The 21,544-nt window shown below is 44.4% G+C and overlaps 1 protein-coding gene across 1 annotated transcript in view; it reads right to left on the reverse strand.

The window, feature by feature from the left end:
* The window catches only part of tsc2 (TSC complex subunit 2), a 27,177-nt gene continuing 5,633 nt past the window's right edge, over window positions 1–21,544 (reverse strand). The window contains exons 8-42 of the mRNA XM_070921133.1: window positions 21,312–21,437; window positions 21,091–21,164; window positions 20,832–20,958; window positions 19,631–19,774; window positions 19,354–19,491; window positions 19,141–19,244; window positions 18,913–18,994; window positions 18,481–18,636; window positions 17,962–18,081; window positions 17,592–17,714; window positions 17,385–17,491; window positions 17,120–17,285; window positions 16,789–16,911; window positions 16,547–16,681; window positions 14,802–14,991; window positions 14,533–14,626; window positions 14,340–14,442; window positions 13,466–13,560; window positions 10,911–11,051; window positions 8,041–8,202; window positions 7,772–7,930; window positions 7,237–7,349; window positions 6,265–6,507; window positions 5,596–5,844; window positions 4,798–4,887; window positions 3,249–3,406; window positions 2,287–2,894; window positions 1,863–1,941; window positions 1,693–1,779; window positions 1,404–1,590; window positions 1,179–1,318; window positions 1,022–1,100; window positions 848–939; window positions 660–758; window positions 1–549 (exon numbers count right to left, since the gene is read on the reverse strand). Coding sequence (XP_070777234.1) covers window positions 382–549; window positions 660–758; window positions 848–939; window positions 1,022–1,100; window positions 1,179–1,318; window positions 1,404–1,590; window positions 1,693–1,779; window positions 1,863–1,941; window positions 2,287–2,894; window positions 3,249–3,406; window positions 4,798–4,887; window positions 5,596–5,844; window positions 6,265–6,507; window positions 7,237–7,349; window positions 7,772–7,930; window positions 8,041–8,202; window positions 10,911–11,051; window positions 13,466–13,560; window positions 14,340–14,442; window positions 14,533–14,626; window positions 14,802–14,991; window positions 16,547–16,681; window positions 16,789–16,911; window positions 17,120–17,285; window positions 17,385–17,491; window positions 17,592–17,714; window positions 17,962–18,081; window positions 18,481–18,636; window positions 18,913–18,994; window positions 19,141–19,244; window positions 19,354–19,491; window positions 19,631–19,774; window positions 20,832–20,958; window positions 21,091–21,164; window positions 21,312–21,437 — 5,061 coding nt within the window. The 3' untranslated portion in view covers window positions 1–381. The remainder of the gene's footprint in view (window positions 550–659; window positions 759–847; window positions 940–1,021; window positions 1,101–1,178; window positions 1,319–1,403; window positions 1,591–1,692; window positions 1,780–1,862; window positions 1,942–2,286; window positions 2,895–3,248; window positions 3,407–4,797; window positions 4,888–5,595; window positions 5,845–6,264; window positions 6,508–7,236; window positions 7,350–7,771; window positions 7,931–8,040; window positions 8,203–10,910; window positions 11,052–13,465; window positions 13,561–14,339; window positions 14,443–14,532; window positions 14,627–14,801; window positions 14,992–16,546; window positions 16,682–16,788; window positions 16,912–17,119; window positions 17,286–17,384; window positions 17,492–17,591; window positions 17,715–17,961; window positions 18,082–18,480; window positions 18,637–18,912; window positions 18,995–19,140; window positions 19,245–19,353; window positions 19,492–19,630; window positions 19,775–20,831; window positions 20,959–21,090; window positions 21,165–21,311; window positions 21,438–21,544) is intronic.

The following is a 21,544-nucleotide window of genomic DNA, read 5'->3' on the forward strand; positions in this document are numbered from 1 at the left end:
ATGTTCCTTTTTTTTATTCCACACACATATTTACACACCCTGCTCTCAAATGTAGTGTTCTGTACAACTTCACTCATCTCATGTTGCACATCAGAAACATCATGATTAGACCTAAAAAGTGTAAAGCGTTAGCATTTCAAAACATTTCGAAAAGTATGCAGAAATTACTGTCTTCACATATCAATACTTCATCACAAAATAAGCCTTTATGATACTATGAAGCTTGTAAGGTTTCCAATACAAAGTCCCGATTGGTTTTAAGTCAAAATCAGTGTGTCATCCTGAATTCTTCCACACAGAGAGGTGAAAGTAAACTCAGCTCTAAGGCAGGTGTGTGCATGTCTGTGGTCGTGTGTGTGTCTGCCAGGAGAAGACATCTAATCAAACAAAATCAGTGAAATCGTCCACTGTCGATACCAGTCTTTTCCTCTGCCCGGGGACTTCTTGGTTTGCTGCTGGAGTGCTCTGCTGGAACGACTTGTTCTGCTGAGTGTGTCCTTGGGTCAGAGAGATGCCGGGAGTCGAGCGAGACTGAATGTCTTCCTGGGCCTGAGACAGAGCAGAGAGACGGCAAGATGGATGAAACTGAAAATATTGTGAAGTAAAAGTAGTGACAGTGATGAAGGGAAACCCATTTCTTTCTTTGTGTGCTTTCTTACCCTGGTCCTGATCCTCTTAATGTGCCGTAATCTTGCGAGCCACTTAGAGGCGTAAGCATCAGAGGGGTTGGCTCTGTACTGATGAACCAAAGAAGCCATCTGTGGGTAGACAAAGAGGAGTGAAATATGTCTGAGAGAGTGTGTATGTGTGACTAGGTGTGAGAAGGAGAGATAAGGAGAAGACGTACATTTGCATGCAGAGCCATCTGTCTGACTAAGAGTGGAAGGTTGCGGTCTGAAACGATTTTTGCCACCGTTGTGTCTACTAACCCCTCCAGGTCTGAAAGAGAGAGCAAGAGGAGTTAGAAAAGTAAAAACAAAACATGGAGTGGCAAGAGCAGAGAAAACAGTGATCAGCTCACCTTTGCGGCACTGGAGTGTGACCAGGTTACATTCATAATCCAGTGGTTTTATAATGACTTCTACGAAGTTAAACTGACCCTAACGGGAGGAAAAAAAGACAAGAGATTGGAGTTGTAGTACAAAATACATACTGCAGATGTGTTTGTGTGAATGTACCTTGATGGTGCCCAGTTTGTACTCCTCTCCAGAGTCATTGTACACCACCATGACAAAATCGTTGCCGATGTGACGCTTTTTGTTGCAACAGCCTTTGTCGCTCTCCCTGTTTGGCATCAGTGTGGCTATGTGGAAGATGGCTGCGGAGACACAATTTCATTAACAACACGCAGACTGGCTGTGGAAAACAAATCATTGCTATATTAGTCACACACACATGCTCACCCTGCATGATGTCGTCATGCCAGCAGTAGGTGAATTCTCCGTCATCTCCATACTGGTCGAGCCCTCCGAGGAAGATCTGGTCGGGGTCACAGTCTTTCAGATGGATTAATTTGCCCAGGCCTGTTAGGAAGGCAGCATAGCGGTTCGAACCGTACTCATTTGACAGGATGGCGACCTCATTGTTAACCTGGAGGGGGTGAAGAGGATGAAGGTGCAGAGTCACAGAGTGTAGGAATGATCTGACAGTAATCCTCAATTAAGACAGCCATCAATGTTCTTGTGTTCTCACCTGACCAGCTCCTACAAACACCACTCCGATCTTATGCGTGTCATAAGGAGGCATCTGGTCCAGAACCTTCACAGCGCGGTCAATCACCTACCACAGAGAATGAACATTGGAGTCAACACTGCGTAAAACGCATTGGAGCAGATTCCAGGTCAGCCAGAGAGGTCACTAACCTGAGTTTTGGGCAGCAGCAGCGGCTTATTGGCTTCATTCCCAAAGAAAGGAGAGTGGTACAGCTGAAGGAAGACAAAGCTAGAGGAGACAAAAAGAAGTAGAAAAAGAAGTGTTGGACGCCAGCACAAGAATAAAAAAGCTTGTAACCCACACATCAGATGTGTGATTCATAGGCATTGTTTTCATGAATATCTGCATTCATTTTAATATTTACATTTTCAAGTGCAGATTTTTCATTATCTCGATCAATCTTTCCATTTAAAACTGGGTTGTAATACTTTCCTTCACTGGCAGACTGCCACTTTGGGTCTGAGCAGCGGAGCAGAGATTAGCTTACTGACTTGGTTTGACACATTGCGTCATTTATTTGACAGAAACAGGCGACAGAGGCTGCAGTAGTTTTGTGTGTATATCTTGGAGTACCTGGGGCTCAGTCCTGAGATCTTCTCTGTGTTGCTGGGTCCGGGTCGACTGTGGTACGAGTCCCTCTCTGTCCTCCTCTCCCTCCTGGAGGAGGGGGCTGACACTGAGATGGTGTGACCCCGGGGTCGGTGGCCTCCGCTGGGGGAGATGGGTCCAGGTTGCGGCAGCGCTGCTGGAAACTCTAACCTCATCCTTGCTCCTCCACTTTGAGATGACACTACACCTGGGCATTCGCTTCCTTGACTCTGACCTCCCAGTCCATTGACGTCGCCTCCTGTGCTTCCCTCCACCTTCTCTTTCTCAAAATGAGGCTGCTGGGGCTGAGGCTTGCTGTCAGAAGGTGTTTTGGGCCATGACGTATCTCCTGGCACAGTCTCTGACTCCATAGCGGCCTTGGAGAAGGCTTCAGGTAAGGTTTGGAGCTCCGGGGAGGAACTGGACTTGTTAAGTCCGTGACCCTGAGACTGAGTGTGGGTCTGGAAGGGAAGCTCGGGGCCCTGGCTGCCTGGGGTGGAGGGACCCAGAGTGGGCTGATCGATGGGAATCGCTCCCTCACTGACTTCCTCCAGCGTCGACTTTTCATCATCTTGACTGGAGGTAGAGGAGGACTGGAGGAGAAAGATTATAGGAGCTGATTTAAAAAAACTAGTTTAGCAAATTAGCTAATTGCTAAAACAATAAAAAAAAGTTCAGAATAAAAACACTGGTGGATGTGTGATCACTGGCTGCTGCCATGCAGGAGCAAGGGTGGGGAAACCCTCTGATAATCAAACAACCACAGGTGATGGACACGCTGTGGTGAACAGCCTGTAAGTGTTAGCAGAGACAGTGAAGCCACATAAAGCCATGTGAATGAATATTTATTAGTATGCATTGTTTACCATGTAGTACACGTGGTACTTGCCGTACATTCAAGTTGGTTTTGGGTGCAGAATTGAAACGGGAGTGCACCAACTACCTACCCTGCTGAGCGTTCCAGGCGGCAGGGTCTTTGTGAACTTGTCCGCAGACATGAAGATGGGATCAGAGGTCATTGGCTCAAACTCTTCACTCTCTAACCAATCAGACGGGGTGTGTGCTGTGGCGACCCCTGACCCCTCCTCCAGCACCACCACAGAGTCTACAGCAGGACACATGTGGGTTATAGGTGGATACATACACACACACACACACACACACACACACACACACACACACACACACACACACACACACACACACACACACACACACACACACACACACACACACCACAGTGTTGTCCACTATTAGTTACAATATCAGAGAGACATAAAAGCATACGCAGGTGTAAGACTCCCACAACAAACATCAAATATTTTATCTCGTTAAGTACGTAATAAGTCAAATTGATCATGGCAACATGAAACAGAATCAAATGTTTCCACATTGATCAAACAGGCAAACACACGTGTGCACATGAACAGACATTAAGATCATGACCTTCAGTCAATCCAACCTACAAACACTGAGACAAAGACAGATCAATGCAGCAGGCAGCAACTGGTTCATCTACTTGATTTTTCCATCAAGATGCATGCATCTGTTGGTTTGTTGGTTATCTCGGCCCGAACACACTGCAGCTACTGCAACAGCAGCCCAGACCAGGCCCTCCAGTCCTGTATCTCCCAAATAACACTCTTCCTTCACTCAAAGAAGAAGCCAACGCAATCAGGTCTCTTTGACACTTGAGTGTTGTCCCTCAAAAAACGGCAGCTCTGAAAATGTCTACATCGCCCTACTGGTCTACCAGTAAGGCAAGGAGGAGCATAGTAGATGGATGAGGTCTGGGCTTTCCTGTTGACAACATCGGAAGGTGAAAGGTTAAAAGGTCAACCTGGGAGTATATTTCAGTGACAACAGAGTTAGAGAAGATGATTAGGAAGGAAAAACAAATCACAGAAGGAGTAAAAAAAACAAAAAATCACGATCCATCTTTAGGTGTCATTGGACTGATCGAACCAAGTGCAGGCAGTTTTCAGCACCGCTTGTCGCGGACCCTCCCCATGTTAATAGAAGACTGATGTGTAAAGCAGAAATGCTGAATTCCTTCACTTGCACAATATTCGAGTATAAAACAGCAGGTCTTTTGCACAAGTTATCTGTGACAGCAATCTCTCACAATTAAAGGAGGAGATCAGGCCAGGCTAGCAGTTTTTAGCTTTATGCTAAGCTAAGCGTCATATTGAACGGACAGATATGAAAGCATATTTCCCAAAATGCCAAACAATTCCTTTAAAACATCTTATTGGGAAAACAATATTTCGGTCTTCAGATCTAACACTGTTGATAGCAAGTAAGAGATAATGTACGGCTTTCTCTGCCAATATTTTCAACTAACTACAGGGGATATAATGAAAGCCATGTGATGATCACATGTCACTTCCAGTTTGTGCAGGCTGACCACTGTGTTGTGCAAGTGAGAAGAAATACACTACACCAGGAGTTTTCTGGAGGGGAGTGGTATGGGGGCACACATGTGGTGAACAGTACCTGCCCAGGAAATGCTCCTGTGCAACCTGCCAGGGGCTGGAGGGCCTGGGGGGACAGAGCCCAAACCCAGAGACCAGAGAGAGCCACCCACTGCAGGCGGGATGCCAGAGGACAGGTCGGTGGCACATGACGCCACATAACACACCGCAGCCAATCACAAACCAGCACGGTGGTGAGGATGAAAAAACATGAAAACAAACCAATCAGAATGAGGGAAGGAATCTCAAAGGCAATGAGAAAAGAAGAAAGGTTGAAAGGAAGAGTGAAGAAAAAAAGATGAGTTGATGAGGTAAATAAAGAGAAAATGTGAAGATGACTAACTGGAGACAGGCGAGCCCCCGAGCAAGACAGATGATGTACAAAAGCACAGGACAAAAGAAAGAAAAAAGACGTTTGACTCATAAAACAAAAGCACGTCAAAGCAGTGATCTTTGACGATCACTGACCTGAGTAAATCCAAGCTGGCCCATTGATCACCTTCAGGTTCAAACAGATTACTTACAGGCAATTTGGCCCTTAGCTCAGTCCATTAAAGGGGACCATGGACAGGCAGTCAGGCAGACAGGAGGGATGCATTCAAGCGTAACATTACATTTAAAAGTCCATGATGATTTTCTGTTCTGTAGCTAAATATTCTGGATGTGCTGTTGTGTTTATTTTACTGATAACAGGATGACATTTTTATGATTTTAAAAAGCTGCACTGATGTATTACAAACACAAACACACATCAACAAGATGAAAACGTAACACACATTTTCTGATCTTTCCAGCTTTCTCTCCTCAGACAGTTACTCACCGGTGTTGGAGCGCTGGATCAGGTTTGCCTTCCCTCCGACACTGCTGTGTGTTTGGGTTAGGGGCTCGCAGACGGGGGCTGGTGCAGGAGAAGCAGTGCTGGCGGGAGCGCTGGCTGTCTGGGTAGGAGGCTCCTTCACTCCCTCCATGGCCATGAGGACACTGGAGAGCTCCTGCAGCGGCATGTTACCGAGCTCCGAGGAGAAGGGACTGGGCGGGTTCTCCAGGCACATCAGCCAGCTTGTGTTACCTGTGACGACAGACAGAAGCATTAGACCACTGATGTGCAGTAAAGACCACACAAGGGCTTTTGATTATTTTAGCCCATTAAACACAAATAAAACATGTTTACTTTGCATTAGTACTGGAAGTTTACCAAAGCTTGTCAGGGATCTTTAGATCACACTAGTTTACACCATCAGAACACTATGAAAATCAACTCCCAAAGACACAAGATGTGCTCGAGATGATACACCACAGTGAACATTAAGTTGCCTTTGTATTTTTGTTCTTTGAAAAATAAATGTCTTCAGTTCTTCAGTGGAATTGGTTGTTTAAGAAAGTTAATTTTCGTACTGTCCCGCAACAAATGGTTAGAGTTAGGGTTAGAATGGCCTGAAAGGTACAAAAGTATTTTTAGTCCATTTGTAAATAACTGTACCAGACATACCAGATGGTCTCCGTATGAAGATCTCTGCCCAGCCCTGTGTAAGCATGGGGACAAACTCAGCCAGGCTGGGGTTGTCTTTGAGAGGTGGGGGAGCAGATGGGGTGGCAGATATGGAGGAGGGAGGACCCAGGCCATCCAGGGTAGACGCAGAGGGGGGAGAGAGCGGAGCAGCTAACTCGCCCTCAGAGGGGGACACCAGAGGACTGAGACTCTGAGCAGGACCGGCACGTAGAGCGTGGCCGCCTGGAATGGACAGAGAGGTCATCACATCATCATTTGTCAGCTCTTCTCCTCACATTATATTCAGGCCAGTTCGAAACAGAAAGCTCGTCTGACAAGAATATATTTAGATTCAACTTGAAGAAAAAAAACTATCGAGCATAATATACAGGCAGCTAGATCTAGTTATAATACCTTATGTAATGTAGATCCACCAACACAAAATCCAAAGCACACAAAGTACACACAGACATGTGGAGGATCACAGCAATGAAGTATCATTTTGCATCCCATTTGAATGTACTACCACCCGATATAGAGTAATGATAAATAATGCCACTAATCTTCATTTACATGAAAAGAAAGCGGTAGAGTGGGTTGCAGTCTGAAAGTGATGAGATAAGACAAGGCAGGCACAGATAAAAGCAGGGCTACAAATCTGTGGAGGATAAAAGCTACCTGATTATTTCTCATTTCAAGACAGCGGGAACACAAATCATTTCATTTTTACTCTTCAAAAGATGTTTGAAAAATGGATTTTGGAAAGCAGCGTTAACTGCCAGATGCTGGTATATTCTGGTTACAATTCTTATACAAGAAAATGTGTATAGTCTAAGGTATGTTATTTAGAAAGTTCTCTTCAGCACAAAAAGCCATAGTTGTCTAAAATAATGAGAGAGAAGCTGGTGTATCATGGGATGGTCTAAGTCCTGAGGCCAAGTGTTACCAGCCAAGCATCTGAATATTTATTACCTGACATGGAGCGGACCCGTATGCGCGTGGCTCTGTTGTGCTGCTGGCTTGACTGTGACTCCAGTTTGGCTGGAGCCTCTTTGGTTATTCGGGTGTGCAGTGATGGGTCTGACCTTCAGGACCAGGAAAAAGACATGGTTACAAAGCAGCTAACGAGACTGAGGAGACGACACTCGTGCTAACAACTCTGTGAGGCTGTACTTTGAGCTGAATGCTTACTGTGTTTCCCACGGTAGTTTCGCTTGTGAGCGTGCCAACATTTGCTAACTAGCACTAAACACTAAAGTGTTGGACAAATTGAAATGTTGACCTGATGATGGCGCTAGATGAAAAGTCAGGGAATCACCATAGTCATTAAAATGTATCCTCAGGGGAGCATGAATGTCTGAACCAAATTTCATGGCAATCCATCCAGTAGTTGTTAAGATATTTCTGTCAGGATCAAAGTGGTGGACTAACCGACCAACAGACTGGCCGGGCCGTGGCATCCCTTGTAAAAATTGTCATTTTCTGTGTGTGTGTGAGCGTGCTTCACCTCGTCATTTCCCCTCCTCCTCCCAGCCGTTCAGCCATGTCCAGGCCCAGCAGCGCCTGTGTTCTGACCCCTCCGCTGGTTGTGATGGTCACCAGCTTGTTGCCCACCAGCCAGGTCATACTGCGACCCCCTGCCAAAAGGAACTCTGCAATGGGAGACCTAAGAGGACAAAAGGGTTCAAGGTCATGACTGCTACAGCCTCTCTCAATCACTATTGTGAAGTGCCAACCACCACACAAACACACTGATAATAAAAAGTCCTTGCTAACCTCTTGGGCAGGGCGGAGAAGTTAGAAAAGACATATCGTGCCATCATGTCCAGACAGGTCTCTGTGAGTTCCAGGTGGACAGTCTTCAGCCCCTCGTCTGCCTGAGTTACCGCGTTTTCATCAGCGGAGCCCAGACTGCAGGTGGTGGTTGAGGTGTGCATCCTACAGGGGTGAACGCAGAGGTTAAACAACAGTGAGAAGGGCAGAGGAGGAAGAGGGAGGCACAGAGGCTGCAGATATATTTTAACATGTAATCAGTGCACACAGAGACATGCAAGCTCTGATATACAGACGCAGAGAGAATGCAGAACCTCATGAAAATCACAAAAACACACCAATGTTCACGTTTATATCACATGCAACGCAGGCATTTATATGCACACATGCATCCACACGTGTGCATATAAGCAAATGCACCAACAGATAATTTAAAACACAGACACACGCTGGGACATGGTATAAGCGGCCTCATCCGCTGCTAAATGCAAATGAGCTCTGTGTAGGAGGCTGAGTGGATCTATGGTGTAACATGTTTTGATGCCAAGTAAGCCACAAGACTGCAGGAGAAGCAGCAGGTAGAAGCTGTGAGTGAGTGAACGCGTTTAACTGTGCCCTGATGTCTCCGCTGCTGCCAAATCTCTTTATTAGTATTCTCTGTAGAGTGAGCAGCACCTCTTTGTATCCACAACAACCATTACTGCCTGATCTACAGGCAAATCAGGTTAAAAGCACCTTAACAGATGTTAACATCAGTCTCAATCAGGGCTGAAAAGATACTGGATGTGAATTCAGTCAAAATGAAGGCCACGCTGGCTCGCTGCCCAGATATAAACACTTAAAATGAGCTATTTACACTCTGTCGCATCAACTGTGATGTCTCATCAGAGTGGAGAGTATCAAGGCAGGCAGGCTGTTTTCATGTCCCATTCTGACAGAACCATAAAGAACACCAAAGAAAATGTACATAAAAGGGACAAATAATATAACAAATGAGAAAACTATGGGAAGAATAAAGAGAGAGAATGATTGGTCTTTGGTGGATCTATAATGGTAACAGTTTTAGCTTTGCGTCAGCCCTGTAACTATCTCCAGTGTGTGAGACACTACAATAGTTGGGGGAGGGCTATCTGACAGAAATTAATCTCAACTGAAAATGCATGTTGTCATGGTTTCATACATCCTCAATGTAGAATTCAGGTATGTTCACAAATGCAAATTAAAATGTTTTAAAATTAAAATGGAAATATATGCACACAGTAAGAAAATGACTACATCTGAGCGGTTTAAGGATAGATGTATAATACAGTTGTGCAGATTCATTAGTTCCGTCAGAAGGAACAAGAAGAAATCACTCACTCAGACCAAGTCCCAGCTGTGACTAAACCACTATTCCACACATTTTATACTTACCATTCTTCATTCACTGACATTGATTATTTTTTTACTTCAATGCCTAGTGGACACACACTCCAAACACCATGACCCTGAAACGCTCACGACTGAAACAGTGTGCTGTGTTCACTGCTTTTTAGCACATTGCCATCTACTGTGGTTTATTTCATTGGATTTACACAATTCAAACTAAAGCTGAATTGTGTGCCATGCTTTTTTTTATGGCAGATAGAGTACAACTGTCAGTGTGGATGTATGAGCGGCACAACACAAGCTCACAAAGAATAAAACTAAAAGTGTTTAGGATCACTTCTCGAAACCACATAGAGTCATGTCATGTCATGTTGTCTGAAGCGAAACGAGTGTCCACCAGGAAACAGGCTTCAGTCTCACTTGTCACTCAGGTGTTACCATTCAAGAGACACAAAGCCAACTGTTTGAGAAAATAGCAGATTTGCAGCCATTTAGCAGTTGAAGCAGGTTAAACAGATCTACACTGCAGTTGTTGAGTCTAATAAGGTTCAATGTTTCACTCCGAAATTAAATACAATATATAGTAGTTTCAACAGTACTGGGCTTTTACTGCCATCTGTTGGGCAGGAGGGGTACGACATATTCAATATAGTGGCACTGCAGCCACATCTGACAACTGCAATGATAGATCATACATCTGTCAGTCATTTGAGCAGGTCAGCCAAGCAGAGATAAGCATAAGGCATTTAGAAAAGTCAGGTGTTTGTGTCTGTGTGTATATGTGTGTGGTGATAAGAATTATTTGAGTCTGTAACTAAACATTTAAAAGTTCACATCAGCCCAGCTAGTCCTAAAACCCCACACTAGGAGATTGCCATGGTCATAGCAGCACAGTGTATGTTTGTGAGTGGAGTGAAACAAAGATATGGCGAGCAAGCAAATAAAGCTGTTGTCCCTGTCACTGGCCGAGGAAGCAGAAGTGCCCTCCCACCAGGAAAAGGGAGGCAGAGTTGTAGGTTCCGGTTGTTGTCAATCAGGATAAGATCCCATCACTTTGGATACACATGCTTTGCACCATTCCCTCCTGCCATTCATTTGTTGTTAGGCCAATCAAAACCAGTCAGCAATACACCCAGCAAACCAAAAAAAACAAAGTCAAACCAAAGACAAATGAAAATTAAAGCAAAATCTGTGTTAGAGCAAAATTAAACACATAAACATCAAATGTTTTCTGATGCCTTCTGAAAACACTGCATGCAAAAGCAAGTCATGACAACAAAATCTAAAAGAGCATGTGTATGATCTCAGCCCAAAACAAACCAAAGGTCGACACACAGACGTTGCTCCAGCATGCACCCCCCACTCCAGATGTCCCTGGCAACAAACCACCCAACGGACCCGCATGACAATGACCCTAGACCCCATCAACCATCCCATGGAGGAAGCAACAAGTGTTTTGGTTGTTGTTGTTTTTTGTTTGGTTACCCAGAAGGCTCTTCTCTAACCTGCGGACCGCGTGTTCGGAGACACTGATGCTGCGGGAGCGGAAAGCGTCCATGGCTGACAGGTCCCTCAGCTCTTTAACTGGAGAGCTGCTGCTATTGGCTACCGCCGCTGCCGCCTTCGCCACTTTTGCTGCACGCAGACTGGGAGGTGATGGGTACCCATGGTGAAGGGCGAGGGGAACGGGGCCCGGGTTGGCGATACGGTGGCAGTGGGCAGTAATGGGGTGGGTCATCGTGAGGGTGGCGGTGGTTTGGGAGTGTGGGGGGAGAGTGTGGTGTGTGGAGGTACACCAGGAGACAGCAGGAATCGTCGCCAAAGCACCAGAGCAACATGAGCAGGTGACCAAAAGGCACACCCAACGCAGAGGGGGGGCAGGTTACAGAGGATGGGGCCACAAAGGTCAAAGAGCAGAGGTCACAGGAGAAGGGAGGGGCCAGGAGCAATGTAGGAAGGATCCAGGATGACCCGACCACCCCCCAAAACCACAACCACAACGCAGCACCCAATCGCAGGAGGCAGGGGAGGGGTCAAATGAAGAATTGAAAGAAAAACAAAACAAGGTGAAAATTAACAGCAGTGGACACTATGAATCAGATCACAGGAGAGCGGAGTAAGAAAAAGAGGATAAAAAGAAAAGGATAAACATAAACTAAAAGGAAAACAGACAAGCTACAGCAGAGGGTAAAACAGCTTCTGCTACTCAGAAAAGAAAATACACACAGAAAGTATTCAGGAGAGCAACAAAATAAACCTTATTTCACACAGCAGGTACAGAGTGAAGCCAAGGACTATTACAGGAGAAGTAAAATAGTAGGGATGGACTCAGCACAGGCCTGACATAATGGAAGTTAAAACACAAGAAAAACAACTCAACCAACTGAAAATGAAACGCTGGGTTAAACCTGAAAGTTGGAGCACCGCAAGTCTGGACTAAATACTCTGAGGGAGCCAATGAAGCACTAGAAAAGACTAATTATTGTTCTTTTATTTGTTATGCTTCAAGAGATTTCAAAAAGTAATTTTTAAGTTTCCCATAACCTCATCTTATAAGATGAATTTTGAGGCTAAGTAAAAAACTTGATATTATTCATATGAAATCTGACATGCAGCACTCCAACCCAGCAGCGGGCAATGAGCAGCACAAGGACAGGATGGATCACTTGATGAATGATAACACTGAAAGTGAGTTGATATGGAAGATCAGTAGAGACTGATGTTAGCAGAGGCACCATGTTTCACTATGAGAAGCTGTAACGGGGAGTATGCTTGATTACAATGGCAGCAAGGGTGTTATGGGTTGTTTTTTTTTATTTATAAACCACTAGGTGTGGAGACCCAAACAAGATTGGAACAAAAGGCTGGAAAAAGAAAGACAAAGAGGCTGCACCTCCTATTTCCTAAAAAAAAACATATGTAATTGCACAACGGAGGAGGAGAAGGGATTTGATAAAAAGCTGCAACGGATTTCTTGGGGAAAAAAGGCTAAAAAAAAATAGGGAAAGCAGTGTAATAGATTCTTTAGGGAACGGCCCATCCAGAGAGTGCAGAGTGGTCTCTGGTTACTTTTTTATAGTTGGAAATATTGGTTTAACTAGGAGATTAAGACTACATCTACACTAAGCCGTCTAATTGTTTTCGTGTGTACACTACCACACTGGTGTCTCCAGGTAATTCCGTAGAGATCTCAGTCCACACTGAAACACCCAAACAATAGAAGAATGGCAAAACTGTGCATCACAGCCAACATCTGTTAAGGAGTGGTACAGACACAGCCCAGTTAGTCTGCTGAGTCTCAGCTGGTTAAACCTCGGTCCAGTCCCCTCCTTGGCTCTGTGTTGTAATGACTTACTTTGGATGTTTTTATCGTAGGTTGTTAGGGCGATTAAGACACGGACAACCGACAAACATTCACACCATGTACAGATGAGAATGACGCCTTGCTGAGAAAAGCTTCCTTACACCTCTGTGTGAAAGACGGTGTGTATTTCTCTTTGTGTACATGTGAAGTCTGTATTTACTAAGGTTGTAAACAGTCAGATGGCAAGATGTGGCAGCAGGTGAAAGCGAACCCGGGAGGCCTTTCCTCATATCATTGCCATGTACGTACTTCTATATGGTGGTAGACACAGTAACACAAACACCTGGACAATATAATACAAGCCACTACACACTACAAGCTTCAACCACAAGGGCCAGCAAAAAATTACAATCAACTGAAGGGCTATGGCCTTAGAATACATTATATTATACAGGTGTTCATATCATTGTGTCCACCCCGTGTGTCATTCATATGAGACGTGAATAAAAAACAAATCGTGGCAGAAAAAGAACACATTTCAAAATGTAAAAAGCATAAACAATAAATGAATAAAAAAATGAACTAATGATCACCATGGCAACCTGAGAGGAGTCACTGCAACCATCACGCCACAGTACCAGTCATGCTGAGTCCCCTGTTACCTTGGCAACGCCAACCCTCTTACACATGGTCAGTGTGTGGTGCTGCTGGTTTGTACGTCAAGCACTTGCAGCTGTGTGTGTTCGTATGCTTTACCTCTTGGGTCTTTCATTCAGGCTGGTGCTGCGGGCACGAAATGAACTTTGCTCATGACCGTCATCGAATGGCAGCAGGGCGTTGGAACGCAAACCCTGAAGACATAGACAAAGGTGTCAATGTAATGACATCGAGATGCAAAACTGAAATGAAGTTTAAGTCAATACAGGGTCTACAGCAACTCCCAAATAATGTCGAAAGATTTAAGGGTAAGGCTCATATGATTTAAACTTCACATTGTCACTACTGGACCCTAGTAGGTTATGTAGATTAGGTTAAAGAGGCTTTAAACGGAACAGTCCGATATGTTTGGGAAATATATATGATGCTAATATGAAGCTACAGCGAGGAGACAATTAGCTTAGCTTAGCATGAAGACAAAAGAAACAATTAGCCTGGCTCTGTCTAAAAGGTATCAAATTCCACCTACTAGCACCTCTAAAGCCCGCTAATTAACACATTACACACTTTACAGATCAGATCAGGAGCAACTTAGGGTTCAGTGTCTTGCTCAAAGACACTTGACATGACGGGGGGAGCCGGGGATCGAACCCCCAACCCCCATATAAAAGAAAATATTTCTTCAAGTGAAAAACGTTCTTTTATAATTACGTAAGCAAAAGGATGAGGTGAAGCACATTGATTTCAATGTGGGAGTTATGCTTTCATACTTTCTCTTAGTATTGTATAGTTTCTCTTCTCGTTTTCTCTGCATATATGTGTGTATTGTTTGTGTGGGGTGGGAATGGCAAATTGGGTTGTGAGTTTGGAGATAGCCTTTTTTTCTTTTCTGATTTATAGCGCTGAGGTTATGTTTGTTAAGTCACACAAAAAAAAAAATCAACAAATGGTAGGAAGACAAACCAGCACACACCTTTGTGATGTACTGAACAAAGTCCTTGCGGAAAGGGAGTCTGCAGCGTATGAACCACATGGCGATCACATGGTGGGCCAGGGACACGATGTACTGGTTGAACCTGATGAGAATGGAAGAAACAAACACGTCAGAGTGTGTTTGTGAGCCTGAGAACACACACGTGTTCGTGTGAGCATGTGTGAGCACTTACTTGGAAGGGTTAGTGTAGGGCAGAGAGATGGCGAACACACTGACATACTGCTCAGCTACAAAGTTGGCATACAGATGGGGCAGGCGTACCAGAGCTATTAAAACATAACAGAAAAAGGAACATGTCAACCAACACTGTCATATTTTGAGCTCCCTTTGTGACAAAAAGAAAACTTTGATGCAACTAACTCACCTTGAACATTCAACAATGATTAAGAGCATTTTCAGTAAAGAATGAAAAAGTTTTTAGAAAAGCTTTTTGGTGCTCACTGGAGAGGAACTCGAGCATTGGAGATGCCATGGCAACGGTTGCGGAGATGTGGGTGAGCTTGACGATAAGAGCGGGGAGGAGCTTGATCATGATGTCAGGCATCTCCACCGTGCACATCGTAAGAGCCACCACACACTGTTTGGCACAGCGGTAAATGAGGCCAGTCTCAAGGCACTGAACCAGCTCTCTCTGCAGAGGGGAAAGGAAATTAACTCGCGTCATTCCAGTTGTATGGACTGTTTGCATGGACAGTACAGCCTCCATGTACACTGGGGTCCAAAGGTTTGAGACCACATTTAAAATCTTAAGATATTTTCACATAACCCTGGAAATAGTCACAAAGTTTGAGGATTCAGAAATATTTAAAAACAAGTTATGACATGTAAAATGAAGAAGAAATATTTTGATTCTGCACTTTTTTTAGGTCAGCAACCAAATTTCAGCAAATTTGTGGCATTGACCAACTGAACTCTTTTGTACAAAAGGTCAGATTTCTTTGAGTTGTATCCCTTCCATCACAGCATGCGTTCAGAACACTCAGGTGGATTTGATCTACTCATCGGAGGCTTGTTAAATTAACTCAGCTTGAAGCCAGTGTTCACCTGTTATTAATATGGCTGTTCCCCAAGTTTCCAGCAGATCATCGCTTACTAAGTAGCATTGTGATAGTGGGAAACATGGCATCCAAACTAAATGAAAGTGTCAGAAGTCAAATTGAGCAAAGAGGGGCTTTCTCAGTGTCAAATCATGGCTAGACTAAAGGTTTCTAAACCGCTTTGCAGAAATGGGATCAGTTGTATCCAAATCACAATCAGGCAGACCAAAAGTGACCACACCATCAGAAGATCAATACATCAAGCTTAGTTCCCTGATAGATAAAAAAAAAGCAACTTCATCACAGATATAGAATTAGCTAAATATAGAATGCAAGACTCCAATCAGCAAAAGTACTGTCAAAAGAAGTCTTGTAGTGGTCTCAGAGGACGAGCAGCAGTTTCTAAACCACTTCAAGGCCAAACACTTGAGGTGGGCTGAGAAATACCAGCATTTCACTGTGGATGACTGGAAAAAAGTCCTATTTACTGATGAATCCAAGTTTGAGGTTAATGGCAGAAACAGAAGGGTGTGTGTGGGGGTGTTTTGCCCACTCTGGAGTTGGACACCTGCACCAAATCAACTACACCCTGACCAAGGAGAAGTACCACTCCATTCTTCAGAGACATGCTATACCCTCTGGTTGGCATCTTTGTGGATTCATACTGCAGCAGAATAATGAGCCCAAACACACCTCAACGCTTTGCTGACAGTCCTGACTGTCATGGCCTTTCCTCCACAGTCACCTGACCTCAACCGCACTGAACTATTTACGGGGGCACTTGAAGACTCAGAAAGCCGAGCATTCTGTGACATCACAAGAAGCCCTTCGAAACATTGTCAAATCCTGCTGGGATAACATGGGTCATCAGGTTTTGCACACACTTGTAGAGTCCATGCCGGCTCGAGTGCATGCTGCCATTAAAGCAAAAGGGGGACATACCAAATACCAAGATTTTCTGAAATTCCTGTACATTTTTCAAAGATTCAACTGTTCACACATTGTTAAGCTGACATTATCATTTGTAATGAAAAAAATAGTATTACATTCAAAACAAATGCAAAATATCTTGACTAGTGGTCTCAGACTTTTCAACATCCCAGAAACTAATTGCACAGACTATTACTTCCTACAGACTATCGTTTGCACCTGTCTCGACTGCTCCAGGTAGTTATGGTAGGAGGTGATCGCTGTGAGGACAGGAACCACTGCCAGCTGAACATCAGTGCGAGAAAACCCCTCTGGGGTCTTCTTCAAGCGCTCTGAGATCAGCCGATCTGTCACCTACACGGACACAAACAAAGAAATGAGTCATGTGTGCACAAGGAAATTCATGTGTGTAGACTTGTGAGTAGTTTATATCTGTTTGCATGTGCCATTGTTTGAGCTACCATGCAGCAGAGTGTAGAACAGAGCTGGTCCAAGCTGCATGGTGACGTGAGCAGCAGGACTTTGTACTGCAGCGTCCACGGCAGCTTGTCAAGAACCAGCTTCAGCACCTTCCAATCCGTCTCCTACAAGAAGAGAAAATAAATCATGTCTTTAGAGATAGCAGGGAAATCACTGTAATCATCTGTTAGAGATGTATCAGTCTGTGTGGTGTGCAAAGTCATTTGACACAAAGCCCTGGAGCATTAGTAATACACATGAGACACATGATGCAGACATAACACTCCACTTATCTGTGAGTGGGATACAATCATTTTGTGTACTTGTGTGTACCATCTTGAGGCCCTGCAGGAGGACACTGAAGGCAGGTGCGTAGGGCAGGTAGGCTGAGCGTATTGAAGCTGTTGTAGTGGAAGGAGCAGTGGGGGGTGCGGGGCTGCCAGCAGGAGGAGATGTGGAACCTGTTGGCTTCTTTTCACTCACACGCTTCTCTGGCTCCCTGAAACAACAAAAGACAATATTTATCCAACTGGGCTATAATAAGCAAAACAGATTCAGGTGAGAGCTGTGGCAAAAAATGGCATGTGTGCGCCCTCACCCTGTGTCACAGTAGCAGTAAGGGCTGAACCTCATGGCCCTGTCTTTGTTGGGGACTCCGAGACGGTGGAGAGAGTCCGCTCGCATCATCAGGAAGAAGTCAAACACCTGTAGGAGAGAATGAAAGTTAAAAGAAGTCAACAGGCATGTACGTTACAAATGGAGTAAGAGATACACAAATATGCAGAGAAAAATCAATCCCCCTTACCTGTAATCTAATACTGGAAGCGATAGCTGAACAGTATTTGTTCTTGTAGTGAAGTTGCAGGTGGCTGATGAGCAACTCATACACACGACTAGCATGGCTGGCTGGTAGGCTGTAAAGCTTGCTCTGCCAGGAGAGAAACAGATGGAGGTTAATCACCTGATTCATTACATTTCTCACAGATTCACAAAAACCTCATTAGGGAAATGTTTTTTTCAACTGCAACACGTCTTAGGTTAAAAGACAAAACTCAAGAGAAGTTGATACTAATCAACAGTTTATCAGAAAACAGCACTTTTTTTCTGAAATAACTTCTTAACATTAATCTTAATGTCACTTTTGTGAATCCAGCCCTCAGTATCTGCATGTGTACCTGCAGGATTTCCAGCAGGCCCAGTATAGCAGTCCTGACGTCTTCCATAGGAGACTCTGCTGTGGGGTCTCTCTCAGGAACCTCCAGGGGCCCTGAACACACCAGAGAGTGACTGGCCACCTAAACAGAGAAAAAACACGGAAATTATCTCATCATGGCAGGAATGGACAGAACTAAACTACTTAATGAGGTTAAAAGTGAGACAACACGAGCATCTGTGTGTGTTTGTGTATTATTCATGATGTGGGGACATAAATCTCTTTACACTCGCCTTCCTTTTGGGTCCCCACATGTAAATCATTCAAATTTAGGGTGAAGACTTGGTTTAAGGTTAAGGTAAGGTTAGCTTTAGATTAAGGTTAGGGTAAGGGTTTAGGCAAGTAGTGGTTATGGTTTGGGTAAGCCTCCGGGAAATTAATATAAGTCAATGTAATGTCCTCTGAAGTGATGGAAACACGACTGCGTGTGTGTGTGTGTGTGTGTGTGTGTGTGCGCGCTTGTGTGAATGTGTATGTGTACCCGCTCAATGATGTCCAGCAGGCTGGTGAAGTGGTGTGTGTTGCAGCCCTCAGCGAGGTCCACCAGTAGCTGGGTGGCCTGTTTTCTGACGGCCAGGTCCCGGTCTTCAGCTATCCCACTGAGCTGGGGGATCACCACCATTTCAATCAACTCATCCTGCAACAAGTCAATGAACAAAACCAGACAATCTTCTTCAATTTGAATGACGTATATATCTGAGAAAACTGCATCAAACACCCACACATAAAATACCACACATCAGTGCACGACAGCATAACAGACAGAACAGACATACAATAACAATTACAGTGACAGTGGACTAGACAGTTAGTAAGGAAGCAAATGAGTATATGTGTGTGTGTGTGTGTGTGTGTGTGTGTGTGTGTGTGTGTGTGTGTGTGTGTGTGTGTGTGTGTGTGTGCGCGTACAGACCTCGTAGAGCTGTCGGTTGGTACTGAGAACGAAGGACAGGATATGAAGCACTTTGATCCTTATCACACTGCGAGTCTCGTTCCTTTCAGAGAGACCGGAAGATAACAGAGAGGAAAGATTACGACACAGCAGAGACACGAGAGACAGGGATCGAGGTGATGATCAACAAAGAGAACCTGGTCACTGAGGTGTGTGATATCCTCACCATCATCTTTGTGTGCATCCTACCTGAAGAATTTCTCCATGAGGCGGTGAAGGCTCTGAATCCAGCCGTCCTTGGCTGGCTGGATGGACTGGGCCCTGTATGAGATCAGGGTCAGCACTGATGCATCCTGTCACACACACACACACACACAAGATTAGATAAAAAATGTAGCAGCGGTATGTAAGAGGAACAAAACACAGCATGACACCAAGGGATGGAAACTCAGCAGCACTAACAGGTCTCTTGTCAGCACATTTCTCCACCAGACTGAAGAACTTCTCTGTGGAACCGTGGTAACCGTTCTGCTCATACAGCTCCTCTACTGTGGTCAACAGCTCATACACGATGGCCTTCAACTCCGCACTGCCTATTGTCTGTGAAGACAGATGAGACAGGCCACTTGGTCAAAAAGGAACAGGTATTTTAATATATGTGTGTGTGTGTGTGTGTGTGTGTGTGTGTGTGTGTGTGTGTGTGAGCGCGCGCAAGCATGTGCAGTATGTACGTTTGTACCTGGATCTGCTGCAGCAGTCGCTCTATGATTCCCAGCAGGATGTCCCAGGTGACCACCTGCAGCTCTTTGCCGTACTTCTTGATCAGTCTGGTGATGGAGAGGACGATTTCATAGGACACCACCTCATTGGCACACGACATGGCCTGAGTGGCAGAGGTCAGACAGCAACAGTCATCACAATTGATTTATTACATTCATAGCATCGCAAGTATAGTCTTGTTTTGTCAGACAACCTTCTGTTTAATCATTTCTCGTGTAAATTTACTCATTATTGTTCAATCTCAGCTCTTCTAAATCCTTAGAACTCGCGACGAGGCAACAACTGATAAAGTCACGCTGGATACTGCTTGATAGAAAATATCTATGGCATGACTATCACTAATAACACAAAGGGAGGTCCAGCCGATGCCACACACTTTTGTACTGGGCACAGCAGCATGCATGTAAATATGTGTTTCATAGAGAAAAGGGACAGAGTGATGATTGGACAGAAAGTTGACATTTTTTTCATTGACAACATTAGAGGTGAAACAATTAGTCAATCAATTGATCATAGTTCATTCATATTTTAAGCAACAAAAAAAGACATGAATATTTGCAGTTATTAGTATGCATTAGTTTTGTTTTCATGTAATTTAAGCAATGAGATCATTTTGAGATCATTTGGCCAAGATAACAGAATCAGAAAGACTGTATGCACTGTATGTATCTCTGACGGTGGTGTCAGAGAGGAGGATGCTGTCCAAGCTGCGGGTCATCTTGGACAATGTCTCACATCCTCTCCATGACGTACTGGTCAGGCAAAAGAGCAGCTTCAGTGGGAGACTCACTCCTCCCAAATGTACAACTGAGCGCCACAGGAAATCCTTCCTGCCTGTGGCCATCAGACTGTTCAACTCCTCCCTCTGAGTGTCACTGACACTCAGAATAAACAGACTGGAAATCTTCTACATATACTACCTCACTATTACTTATTCTTAAATGACATTGCTGTTGTATATATTTTTCACTTAAACATTGTCAATGTGTATTTTTTTTTTCTTCTACTTCTTATTTTTATACTTTGTGTATATTTTGTACATACTTTTATTTCTAAATTTATGCTGCTTTCTAATCTTGAATGGGAGCACCAGTACTGTACAATCACCCCCCCCGGAGATCAATAAAGTATTTCTGATTCTGATTCTGTATGTGTGTTACCTTATAGAAAGAGGGCAGGACAAGTGTAGGTGTGTTTTTGAGGGCAGGGAGTCTGTGTGCACCCCACAGTGCCATTCCAACAAAGAACACAGCTCCTCTCAACAATGGCGCATCCTCCATGTAGACCCTGGTGGAGGTTGCAGGTAGTTAGAGAGACACACATATGTCAGGAGAACCATACCCCCATCACAAGAATATATGTTCAATGATGCACCACAAGCTCAGAGATATGCTTAAACTGCTCAACCAGGAACAATACCTCTCCTCCATTATGCGGCACATGGTGTAAATGGCACTGTGGCCGAGGTGAGTCCCCAACACCTTCCTCATCAGCTGGAGAGGCAGAGAGCAGCACAACAAGGGAGAACAACAAACGACAGAGGAGGCAGTTATGAATTATTGCTGTTCACATCAGAGCCTTAAGATAAAAGAAAATGTGTGTGTGTGTGTGTGTGTGTGTGTGTGTGTGTGTTCTCTCACCTTCCAGCAGGATTCACAAAACTCCTTGACGTTGACAGTACGACAGAGTGTGATGATGAAGACAGTGAGAGAGTCTGAGGGCAGGCAGTTGTAACACACCACTGCATCCAGTACTTGTAGTGCCACCTGGACACATCATACACACACACACACACACACACAAACACACAGAATGTAGTAGTAGTACATACAATACAAAGTTTAAAAAAACTCTGAGGTTCGTAAAGTGGGCT

This window comes from Enoplosus armatus, chromosome 2 (genome assembly GCF_043641665.1).
Source record: "Enoplosus armatus isolate fEnoArm2 chromosome 2, fEnoArm2.hap1, whole genome shotgun sequence".
Taxonomy (NCBI): Eukaryota; Metazoa; Chordata; class Actinopteri; order Centrarchiformes; family Enoplosidae; genus Enoplosus; species Enoplosus armatus.